Genomic DNA, 12,822 nt, shown 5'->3' on the forward strand with positions numbered 1-12,822 from the left:
TCTTTCATTCTTCATAGCCTTCCTCAGTCTTGCTATCCAGCCTCTTTGACTACTGCCTCAAAGTTCAATTGGTGAGTCTTCCCTCTTTTGCACCTGTCAAGCCTTGCCCTGTTTAGTTTATGTATCTCTATTTTACTGGCCAGTCTCTCTTAAATCTCTGTTTTTACTGTGTTAGTAATTGAGAAGATATAACTTTGCTGGGTTGGAGTTCAGTTTTGAAGCCCATAATTTTGGACCTAGGGGACATCAGTATGCTAGTCTAAAGGAGACATCAGTATGCTAGTCATGCATTTAGACGTTTAGAACTTTCCCATGGGTTTCAGGGATGCTTCAGTTTCTGGTTTGCCTGCCAAGATGATTAGAATAGTGATGAATGTATTCTTGTAATTCGCTCAGTCCCATCAGACAGATTTGGCCTGCACTTGAGCCTCCTTAATCAGTTTGGTGCTATCCCCTCAGGGCAGGGCAGGGCAGGAAGTGGACATAAAAGGTTTGTGGTATCTTTTTAAGATTTTCTACCCTTTTTTCTGTTATGGATAATGCAATAATAGTATTTCTGTTATTCCTGGACCCCTGACAATCAGTGGACAGAAGCATAGAAAGGGTTTGCAATAATTTTCGAGAGAACGAGTTTCAAGGGAAGCAAAATCTGGATTTTGCTTCCCTTCCTAGGTACATAAGCATAAGAATAATGGAATTAAGAAGCGTTGTTATGCTGAAATTAAGTGGGTGTGTTCAGAATGTGAGAAGATACAGTGCACAGGTACTGAAGAACGTAAAGCTCTGGAGTTCTTTGAATGAAAAGAGGAAGATAGAGCGCTTGCACTGAAGCGGTTTTGAAAACATGCCAGAGAAAAGGAAGCCAACCTTGAGAGTGGTCCACTTGGTGTCTTCACTGATGGACCTGTTGAAACCCGCATCCAAAGATTTGTTACTATTAACTTTAGTATTTTTTCTATAAAACCGACTTTTGCTTAAAATTTGTGCAAATGTGCTTGTTTAGGGCTAGAAGGAAAATGACTAAGTCCTTTCTATCTAATGACTAGTGGTTTTATTCAGGTAACAAGACAACTTATTTTCCATGCTACATTTCTTAAAATACAGTAAGTTTTATTTTTCTAGCTATCCATGATATTTGTGTTTATAAAAGGAGAGATATCACATTACAAATTTTTCTTGAAAATGATTACCTGCATGTTACACAATATTTTTTTCCAGTTCCCAATATGAAATATTTTTTTTTCATATTAGCATGTCTTGCTATATATTAAGAGACAGTAATTGACTACGTAAGCATCGATGCCAAGAGGCAGTGCCTTTAATGAAAAAAAGATGATGATGATGATACATGAGTTATTGGCTTCTAATTATATGTATCTCACTGTTTGCAGTCAAGTTAATATCTTTAGGAAGTAAAATGTCAGAAGTATAATTTTAATTTTTTCAGTGGTAACTGGTACTAAAAAAAGAAAAATGTATCTTATCACTAATGTTATCGGACCAGCCGAATTTCGCACACAGTCAAATCTAAACATAAGACTAGAGCAACAAATCTTTTTCATTAAAACTAAAATTTTAGTTACGTGAAAATCCAATGTACACAGCGAATTTAATGAAAATGGGCAAAAAAGCATAGTGGAAGCGGCAGCTATAGTATACTGTTGTTAGAATAAACTTCTTGGTATGACAGACGTCTAGGATCTGTTTATCTCTTACTGCTTAGCGTTTGGCTCTGTTTTTTGTGTTACGATATCCTCTGGATATATCACCAAATATATCGGCAAAAGGCTGGAGTCCTCTAGGCTTCAGGAACGTTGGATATTCAGAAGAGAAGTGGAAATGCTCCGAGTTGGTGACATTACTAATGTCTTTCGATTCCATCGCTGGTAAAACTGTCGGGGATGATTCTAAACGTCCAGTCTCATGCCTTGTGCCAGAGGAGAAATCATGAGAACTTTGGTCAGTGGCTCCATGTGTACCTTCTCTTGAATAACTGGAAGTTTCTCTTTTTGATATTGTGACATCATCTTGTGGATTGTAAGTATTGTATGGGTCATCTAAATTTTCATATTGAATTTTTGAAGATGTAGTACCTCCATAACCAGAAGTTGGTGCTTCATATGAAGGCGCTGGTGCTTCATATGAAGGCGCTGGTGCTTCATATGTAGGAGCTGGTGCTTCATATGTAGGAGCTGGTGCTTCATAAGTAGGAACTGGTGCTTCATATGTAGGAACTGGTGCTTCATATGTAGGAGCTGGTGCTTCATATGTAGGAGCTTGTGCTGCATAAGTAGGAACTGGTGCTTCATATGTAGGAGCTTGTGCTGCATAAGAAGGAGCTAGGGCTGAATATGTCGGAGCTGGTGGTGAATAGGAAGGCTCTGGTGCTACATAAGATGGCGCAGGTGCTGGAGAAGAATGTATGGGCGCAGGTGGTGAATAAGATGGTGCAGGTTCTTCGTATAAAGCAGCTGGTTTAGGGTCTGAATAAGTTAATGCTGCATAAGATGGTGTTGGTGCCGAATAACTTGGAGAAGCAACATCATAAGATGATGGTGCAAGGTAAGAGATTTCTGATGAATAACTTGATTCAGGTGCCTTGAATTCTGATCCATAGCTACTGCTAATTTCATGTCCATATCCACCGGCCCCGTGGTCGCTTCCATGATCACCATCATATCCTGTGCTTCCTTGATCATCTTTATATCCAGCCCCATTATCTTTTCCATAACCACCGCCTCCATGACCTTGTCCTCCATACCCACCGCCTCCATGACCTTGTCCTCCATACCCACCTCCTCCATGACTGGACCCGTACCCCCCACCTCCATGATCATGTCCATATCCAACACTTCCTCCACCACCAAATCCACCAAAGTGTGCAGTAGGTTTATCATCATAATGATCGTTGTACTTGGCTTTTTGGGACTCCTTCACCGGATCATCACCATACTTGACCTTTTTGCTAAATTTAGCTTTACCCTCAGGTAAAAAGTCATATGGGCCATAAGCTGGCCCCTTGTAATCTGTTGGCTTATATGTAGGTCCTTTTCCATATCCTGATGAATGACCATATCCTGATGAGTGTTCACGCCCTGAAGAATGGTCATAGCCCGAAGATTGTCCATGATCTGAAGAAAGTCCATATCCTGAGGAGTGACCATGACCACCATTTTCTCTTGCATGTATTCCACTGTTTCCATACACAGTAGAACTGGGAACTTTTACACTTGTAATTTCATGGGGCGTTTTGACCTCACGTGCTTCAACCACCCTTGCAGAGGGATTATTTAGGACACGTAAATTGTTGTTGACCAGTTTCACATTTCGCTTCGGTAGAGCACGTTTTACTTCAGCAATCTTTGAGGGTGAAATCAGAAGCTGAAAAGGGGGATCAGTTGTTGCTGTGTTCGTTAGTTCTTGCCTGTGTACAGTTGCATTTCCTTCTTCCTCTGTCAGATCTGGTATTGGGTTTAGGCTTCCAGTTTCATTCATGTTAAAATGAATATGTACCTCTTTAGATTCCGAGTCTAAATCTGAAACTTTCCGGGGATTTATTTCTTTACCCATTGATATTTGAGAACCCCAGATTAGCTGTTTGATGTTTGTTAAGTCAGGTGAACTACCATCATCTTGTAGTAAATCTTTAGACCCCGTATCTCTACGAGAACGGAAGTGGGCAGTTCCATTCTGAGTTTCACAATTAAAGAGAACTTCCCTCTGTTGAGACGAAAACAGTTCATCTTTTCGAGTTTTGCTCATGGCAGTTATACAGTCCATAACTAAAGATATGTTGTCAGTTGTATAGAAATGGATGCCCTCCTCCGACAGATTTTGGAAACTGGATTCATCCGTTAGTTGTTGCACACCACCAGCATCCCATGTCTCTCTCTCATCAGCTAATGGATGGACGATTCTTGGAAACCCAGCAACGGTTAGCATCACTGATGCTATGTAGCTTTGTAGCCAGACCATCTGTAAGATCAAAGAAAACTGGTAAATGAAAGACATGTAGCGTTTGTTAGAATGAAAAGTATCACCTTAAATCATTAAGGACTGTAGAGAATATGAAAACTCTGATGAACTGACAAATTCCCAACAAGGTTTGAGGATAGTTTTAGGATGGATTACTGATTACTATAATAATTTTTTTTAAAGATTTTGAGTCTGAACACTACAGTACGGTATCATAAAAAGAGGAATGATATAAATACCAATTACATACATTTTCCACGAGAGGCGTTCATGTATTTCTGTTGTTCTGATCGTGAATATATCCAGCATATTAGCAACTATAATGACTCTCTATTAAAGAAAACTTTGAACCAGGTTACGTTAAGTAATGTTTATTTTATAAATAATTTTGACTCGCACGCGATTCCAGTTTATTGATAAAAGAAAAACAGTTCATTCACGTTGCCAGCTGGAGAGCAATATGTTCTTAAAACCATAATGGCAAAACATTTTCCGAGCTCAGATATGCAGGCAAACGATGAAAACAAGTGATAAAATCTCGAGTTTTTTTTTTTTTTACACATTGAGGGAATACAGTTACGACGATGCAACTGCTTCATACAATAGAATCTTTATAGGACTTCTGTAAATCTTTCAGCTGGGTTATTATTGCTACACTGCATGCATAATAAGTTACTAACAAAAGGTCTTTCATTTATTTATAAGGCAGGATACAGACATAGGTAATGTCTACAATAACTGAAGAATCATGTTTACCAAACTTTGCTGACACACCGCAGGCAACGGAAAAATATAGTCTATATATTCTACCGTTTACTTTGTAGTTGAGATATGTAAACAAAACTGTAACTCATAATGAGAGAAATTTTATAAACTGTATGGATTCGGCAAGTACTTTATATTCATTACTATAATTCATTCTAAGCATCCAGTAGTTTCAGGGATTTTAAAGAAACGAATCTGTCTGAACGCCTGAGGTTAGTCATTTTAGTTTTGCTAAGTTGCTGCAACACAAATCGGTCATTCTTAATAGTACACCAAGTGATTCTTCCCACAGAGGCGGTATGGTGCTGTCTTGTGAGTTGCCGTATTGATGAAAGCCAGTCGCTGAAATGTTATTGTTCTGCTATAAGGTCTTTAAAGTGAATGTATTGATAAGTATAGTGTAGGTGAAAGGTGAATGGGCTCTCTATTTCAGACAAGTTAAGCACTTCGTATTTGGATTTACTTTTCCTTACCGTCGTTTGCCAGTGATGTTGTGACAGCAGTTTCACACACAAATAAACCAATTAGTTACAAAGAAGTGAGACAGTGAAATGTGGAAAAGAATTATCTCTCGACTTTTCTTTTTGAGGAAGATGTATTTCTCTTCTGTGCGTCTGTTCGTGAAATGACGGAGACACAAATGTGCGATGATGACATGCCACTGTACATTAATGCTCAAGGTCATTCCCTGACCTGACAAAACATAACAGTGCTTCATTTGAAATTGGGTGTTTTGGGCGGAAATCAAAATACATTTTCGAAGCGGATACTTTTATCGCTTTGTGCTCCTATTTTGGTCTGAGTTTGAGACCTTTCTCCTCATGCCTCACATGTTGCCAAGTTTCCAGAATTGTGATTTTTCCATGTGTATATATATATATATATATATATATATATATATATATATATATATAGAGAGAGAGAGAGAGAGAGAGAGAGAGAGAGAGAGAGAGAGAGAGAGAGAGAGAGAGAGAGAGATGTTTGTATGCATGGTTTCGTCAACAATGACATCAATAACATTGTTACAGCGCATTGTCAGCGTATCACTGTATTTGGATACTTTTTTAATCATTTAGATTGTGTAATAAAATCACGTATTGGTAACTTTCAAAATGAAAAAACATCTTTGCCATTCGCATAGATTTTGAAGGTCGTTGATTGCATTCATTTTTATACAGATCTGGATATATATCTTGCCTTTTCTTGTGTTCGTTCCATAATTAAGTTTCTCATTGAAAGAGTGACTTATGAAGACTTTTGATAATACGGCACTAGAGGTCTTATGTAATAAGGACACCTATTACGTGTAACTATGTATTTCGCCTAAAACTCGATACATCTTGCTTTCTCTCTTTAAATGCAAGGAAGTTCTTACAACAGTAGCTGCATTTCATGTGCCATTTTCGGGTTAACAACCATTCCTTACATCAGTAAAATCCCGAAGAAAGAGACTGCGCATAAGCGGGAGGAAAACAAAGCTGTCTTCACCGATTTTTTATTTTTTTGCAGAATCACTGAACTGGTTTTGATTCAAGCTTCGTGGCAAATAGAAGCTTGAACCAGTTTCCTGGCTGTAGGTATTGCAATACTTCAGCTCCGAAAAGCAGTTCAAAGTAAATCCGGTAATGTTAGCCGAGGCATGTTAGTTTCAGTGCAGCATTTTCTTGAACAAAACCAATCTTCCCGAACAACACGAAGTACTGCTCCGTAGAAGACTCTACAGTAGAGTAATTACTTAACACTTACCCAATTGCTAATTGATGAAAACATTTGGTTTAAATCTTCGGTCGAAAAAAAAGAAAACGTGGAAATATGAATTAAAAGGTGATATTTTTATTATATATCTTTAGCAGCCAATCCGTAATCGGCTATTATTGCAAGGAAAGAATATTCATTATTGTAATTTATCTGCGTCAGCAGCAAGTAGCTATGGACTTAGTTATGAACACTATCATCATTAGGACTGGCCTCATTGTTATTGTTGCTGATGTTTTGTTTTGACAAATAAGAAAAACAGTTAATCTTGGAAGCTTCCGAGCCTCAGATAACGCCTGTGGGTTAACTCGTTCCCGTTCAACTTTCACTTGAGCAGTGAGCAAAAGTTGTGTGGAGAGGCAGCAGGCATCGCGAGATTTTAATCCTCCAATTAACTCCAGGGAAACACTTCAGTGAGGTCACCCACCTGCAAATGACCCGTCATATGTCAGGATTTTTTTGTTATAAAGATAATGAGTTTATTTTTAGGCACGAATGAAACGTGTACCCCTTGAGAAAATTCATTGCTGAAAGTTTTAGAAAGGCTGTTGTCAGTCATATAAATTGATATTTTGCCTGAAAGTTATTGACGTTTGTACAAAAGTAGATTGTATGCCACGTGTAACAATATTGTATTCTTAAAAACTGGTCCAACCTGATAAAATTCTGCCGACATATTTTATTTTCAAATGATTGACTGCAGATTCAGATATCGTATGTCTACGTTGTCATTTATTCCAAAATTGTAGTGGTTTTTAGAATGTCTGACAAAAAATTATTCTAAAGATTTTGTTTGCGAATTCATTCTTTCGTCTACATATTCAAACCGTCTTCACTTTCCTCATGGCTCGTTAAAAATGTGTCATCAACAACATTGCTACGGTATCACTTTTAGTTCTAGGCTTTTTCTGGGTCCTCAAATGTTTTGTAAAGACTGTTCAGTAAATTTATTTTCGATTTGCTGCCGCAACTGATTATTGATATATGATAGTGAAATATGATTATGAATATTTTTGATGTACTAAAACCCTGACACTTTTGAAGGGGAAACTTCACATCGCCCTCAGTGTAATAGAATTGTTTTCCTATTGATTTATATTCATCCTTTCTCTCTACCAACTCTCTCTCTCTCTCTTACCTCTTTTAACGGCGAGTCACTGGGTGCAAGAGAGAACTTTCTTTGCCGGGAGCCCAGGACTCAACAGCGATGGCAACAAAGGTTAGAGATTTTCCCAGTGACTTGTATCTTTCTTTCAGGTCTCCCTACAGCCAAGTTTTCAGTATTATTATTTTAGGTTATTAGCAGTTCATTTGAATTCCATGAACGAAACATCGCGTAAAAAAAACACCTACGGTTATTTCGGGATGTGGAGGAATATCGTCTCGCTTGAAGGAATATTATTCACTGATGAATGCAGTCCGGAATAGAGAAACGGAACATTCGTCTTTAGAATGTATTGCTCCATTTGCATGGAGCACTTTTTGAATCGGTATTCGATCTCTGCAACAGATTGCGCATACAACCAACCAAAAAACGAACTTTATTGCAAATATTGGATTGAAGCCCAGATGAGATAAAATCAATTGAGAAGAACGTAAGATAGCAACGGTAAACTGTCGTATCTGTATTTATTTCTTTTTACACCCTTCAGGCTTCTCTGTGGCCTCAGGCACCCATTGGTAGTCATTTATTTCCAGTGGTAATCATTGATTAGAGCCTGTTACTAACAGTCAGTAATGCAGACATTATTTTTTTTTTTTTTTTTTTTTTTTTTTTTGACAGACAGATAGTAGTTAGTAGTTAGCGATGAAAGAGACTGAAAGAGACAACAGAACCTGCTATTGCACACAGCCAGAACCCAGAAATGATTAACGAATACTTGCAGTATTACTTCTTGCAACTGCTGTTGTCTAGGCAAACGCTTTGTCATAATTTTTCTTGCGTAGTTTCGCCAGGCATTGTCTGTCCATTGGTCACTGCATTAGAAAAATACGGACTAGAACCGTTCTAATGTGGATACGAGACTCGTTAATTGCACGAGTTAAGTTTATGCAACTTTCCGTATAATTATCGGAAGCTCCCCTAGTTTCTCGAGCAAAACCACTTTTAATAACCGTCTCAAAGTCACGTCTTCAGGGGAGAACCACCTCACCGTGAGATCCACGATGACACCTTCAGCCTTCACGGGAGGTTAGTTTTTACCGTCGTGCAATGGATCCCTAAAACTGTGGGCAAAATTGACGAGAAGGAAGTAGGAACGAAGGAAACATTTACTACAAGTTCTTTGTGAGGATTTCTGTGATATGATCAAGCACAATGGAAAGAAAACCATGACATCGTCAAACGGAAATTTCTATAACACTGCTGTATTTCACAGAATTCTTATGTGCTGTTTTCTCCTAGTATTTTAATGTGAATAAGTTTTATCTTTATTATATACTTATAGCACACACATAAATTCTATACACATATATATTATATATATATATATATATATATATATATATATATATATATATATATATATATATTATATATATATATATGTATATATATGTATATATATATATATATATATATATATATATATATATATATATATATATATATATATATATATATATATATATATATAAATGTAAATATTTAAATTGAGATGGAAGTGTGGAGTCACAAGTAGAGGTAGGATTAGAAATGAATTTATTAGAGAACAGTTTAGGTAGGATAAGTATCGAAGAAGACCCAGGAAGGAAGACTACAGTGGTTTGGTCATGTTATGCGGAGGGAAGATCTTGAGTGTAAAAGGGTCATGAGCAAGGAGGTGGAGGGAAGGAGAATAACAGAAAAGCCAGAGAGAGTTCAGATGGAAGGATAAAATAGCAAATGACTTGCAGGGGAAAGGTTTAAGAAGTCAGGTTGCACTGAACAGAGGAAGATGGAGAGGGCTGATAGAAAACAGCGACCCCACATAGAAATGGGCAAAGCTGAAGACAAAGATGATATAAATTTCCTTATTCGCATAAAAAATGAGAGCAAAAGACTAGAGAATTCTAGGAAGTATAGCAGTGTTACAAAAAATTTGATCAGGTTATAAGTTTCTTTTAGTTATGCTTGATCAGATTACAGAAATCCTCTTAAAATATTTATATGTATGTAATGTGTTTGTGTATATATATATATATATATATATATATATATATATATATATATATATATATATATATATATATATATAATATATATATATAAATATAATTAATGCATATATATTTTATACTATATTTTTATATATAAAATATATGAAATTTTTGTCACATTCACCATAACATTTTTTATATTCACAAAACATTAAGGCACAAATGTCGATTAATATCCAGTTCAGTATACCTCGGGAATAACGTATACTCAAGGGGTGAAAGTTATTCCTGAGGTATAGTGAACTGGATATTAAATACACTTGTGCCTTAATATTTGGACACATACACACACACACACATATATATATATACATACATACATATATATTAAATTGTGTGCGCGCGCGTACCCGTGCGCAAGGCGAATTCTGGCTAGGGCAGATGCAGTTAGCAATTAAAATTCACCTGTTGCAATTATTCCCAAAATAGTGAAATAGATATTAAATTAGTGGCTAACATTTATGAGTATGAGACACACACACACACACACACACACATATATATATATATATATATATATATATATATATAATATATATATATATATATATATATATATATATATATATATATGAATGTATGTGAAACGCCACCTCCTTAACATCGTATACACATATATGTATATGTATATATGTATGTATATTTATGTTTATATATATATATATATATATATATATATATATATATATACATATATATATCACAGTGTGTGTATACACATATATGTATATATGTATGTTTATATATATATATATATATATATATATATATATATATATATATATATATATTATAGGTTGTGTTGTATACACTGGGTCTGTGTGTATATATTCTGCCATCAGATTTTAAACACTGGGTCACAGTTTCACAACTAAACGAATTATGGAGACTGAAACGGATTGCCACCCAAGTTCATACACCAGTCAGCACTGAATATAAGGAATACACTTCAGATTATGATCATCACCTCTAGCTTAGCTCAGACTTCTCTCCTTGCATAAATTAGTGATTAGTGCACCTCACAAAATAAAAAAAAAATGAATACTCATTCCTTGCCGTAATTTGAACAGATCGTTCAACGAGTAGTCTATACAAAAGCAGAGAAAAAGAGAAGAGTATAACCTGAGCGGTTGTTTTAGAAGACTCGAACGGACGGCCCTCGGAGGTGGAGCAGAAGAGTCCTATACCAGATCTCCAGCCGCTCCGGCGACAGAAAGCCAAGTGCTCTTGTGAATTTCCGAGCGCCTTCACTTCACCTCGATGTATCCGACGACGTCGTTGAAAGAGAAAGTAACGAGTAGCTAACGGCTTCCGTCAGTTCATTCCCGATGGTTAACGGTTAAGACTGGCAGAGCGATGCTTCCTTGCTTTTATTGAGTGTGGTGTTTGGCCGGAGTCACTTTCGCTTTCGTAACGATGATTCTTGATATCGCGCTAAACAAATACCGTAATTGGTATTTTTAGGAAGTCGATTGGAAGCGTGAATTGCTATTTAATGCTTCCATTTCTCTCCCTGTTATGTCGCTGTAGTTTTCTGTGCCGTTATTTTCCGCTAAGCATATGGTCGAATTAATGGGGGCTGCTCCAGATGAAATAAAAACACAGCCACTCGCTTATATATATATATATATATATATATATATATATATATATATATATATATATATATATATATGTGTGTGTGTGTGTGTGTGTGTGTGTGTGTATTTACTATAACTGTTTTCAGCATGTGGTCACTGGTCACCTATTCAGTTACTGGCCAGTCCCAGCTTTACTTAACTTCACTGGTCGAACGGTGGACAGTATAACTAATGCATTACTGTTTGCATGTATGTACGTGTGTGTGTGTTTGTGTTCGTATCATTTGTGATGTATGCATTTTGTTGCGCTCTCCCTTCTGTAAATATTCACCAATTAAACATAATGTTAAGAAATTAGAAATAAATGTATTAGTAATCCAGTTACTCAGCATTTACTTGAAGTCGGTTTCCAACCTGCTTGACTTCTCATTGTTGATTTTTCAAATTTGTCTGCATCTGCTATGAAGTCCCGTATCCACGTTAATGGGTTAAGATGCGATTTTCAGGAGAGGCAATTGATTCTGAACTTAGTAACTGTAACACCATCAAGCAGGCTTGGTAAATACCCTTCTTTAACGCATTGCTACAAAATAACATTTTGTAAAAATCTAACACAGGTGCGAAATGGGTCCGTTGAGCAACAGCCCACTGTCTTGATTTTGTTACTTTTGTCTTTGGGATGAGCTCTTTTTTTCATCTAGGTCTCTATTCTACTCAGAACCCTCTAAGTCTTTAGCCTCTATTCTACTCAGAACCCTCTAAATCTTTAGCCTCTATTCTACTGAGAACCTTCTAAATCTCTTATCGTTCTTAATAGTTTGAATGCATAGGAGATCTTTTCCAGGTACATGAAGCACTTTAAAAATTTCTACCAAAGCTGTCGGTAAATTGTCAGTTACCGGAGGCAAACTGTTCATTGTTCAATTTATGCCGGAACTGGATATCAACGATTACTGTTAAAATGCCAGAATTGCGGTAGTAACAAGAGGGAAGTAAAATAAACTGGAGTTGATGTCTTCTTTTCGACAGTCAGCCATAATTTAGTTCTAATGGATAGCCATCGTATGCATCTGATATATAATTTTGTTCATTATGTTGCAAAAAAGAAAGGTGCCATGGTAAATAAATCATATCTGGATTACTTCGGTTCTTCTCATATTATCAAATTCTCTGATGTTATGAAGTAAACCCTACCTGGTCAAATAGCACTCTGGAGTTTCAAAGTATCATATCTATATAAGTTGAACTGAAACGTCCAAGCGGTTTCCGGAATCGAATGCAACGTTCCTTGGTGTTTCATAAGCGACATGCAGTCTGATTCTCTTAAGATATGCAGGGAAGGGCTGCAATAGCGGTTAGTGTTCACTGCACGTGTCATGCTTTACAAGAGAAGGGTGAGGGCGATTGACAGATTTGCGCCATTTTATAAATAATAACTTTTTTCTACTTCCTTTATTCGTGTTGAGTCTCTCTCTCTCTCTTCAGATCCATAAACGTACATACATACAGTACATACGTACGTACATGCATGGGTCTTTGAACAAATATC

General features: G+C 36.6%; 1 protein-coding gene across 1 annotated transcript; it reads right to left on the minus strand.

The window, feature by feature from the left end:
* Positions 1-1,048: 1,048 nt before the first annotated feature.
* On the minus strand, positions 1,049-10,927 carry LOC136850666 (uncharacterized). Its single transcript, XM_067124424.1, has 2 exons — positions 10,816-10,927; positions 1,049-3,975 (listed from the first exon to the last, which is right to left on the minus strand). Exon 2 carries the CDS (start codon positions 3,973-3,975, stop codon positions 1,720-1,722), a length of 2,256 nt encoding a protein of 751 aa, XP_066980525.1. The 5' UTR covers positions 10,816-10,927; the 3' UTR covers positions 1,049-1,719.
* Between the last annotated feature and the right edge of the window lie 1,895 nt (positions 10,928-12,822).

This window comes from Macrobrachium rosenbergii, chromosome 22 (assembly GCF_040412425.1).
Source record: "Macrobrachium rosenbergii isolate ZJJX-2024 chromosome 22, ASM4041242v1, whole genome shotgun sequence".
NCBI classification, from domain to species: Eukaryota; Metazoa; Arthropoda; class Malacostraca; order Decapoda; family Palaemonidae; genus Macrobrachium; species Macrobrachium rosenbergii.

Bases quoted from the DNA above. Each gene is read 5' to 3' on its own strand.
- LOC136850666 (XM_067124424.1), bottom strand. From the start codon at position 3,975: ATGGTCTGGCTACAAAGCTACATAGCATCAGTGATGCTAACCGTTGCT.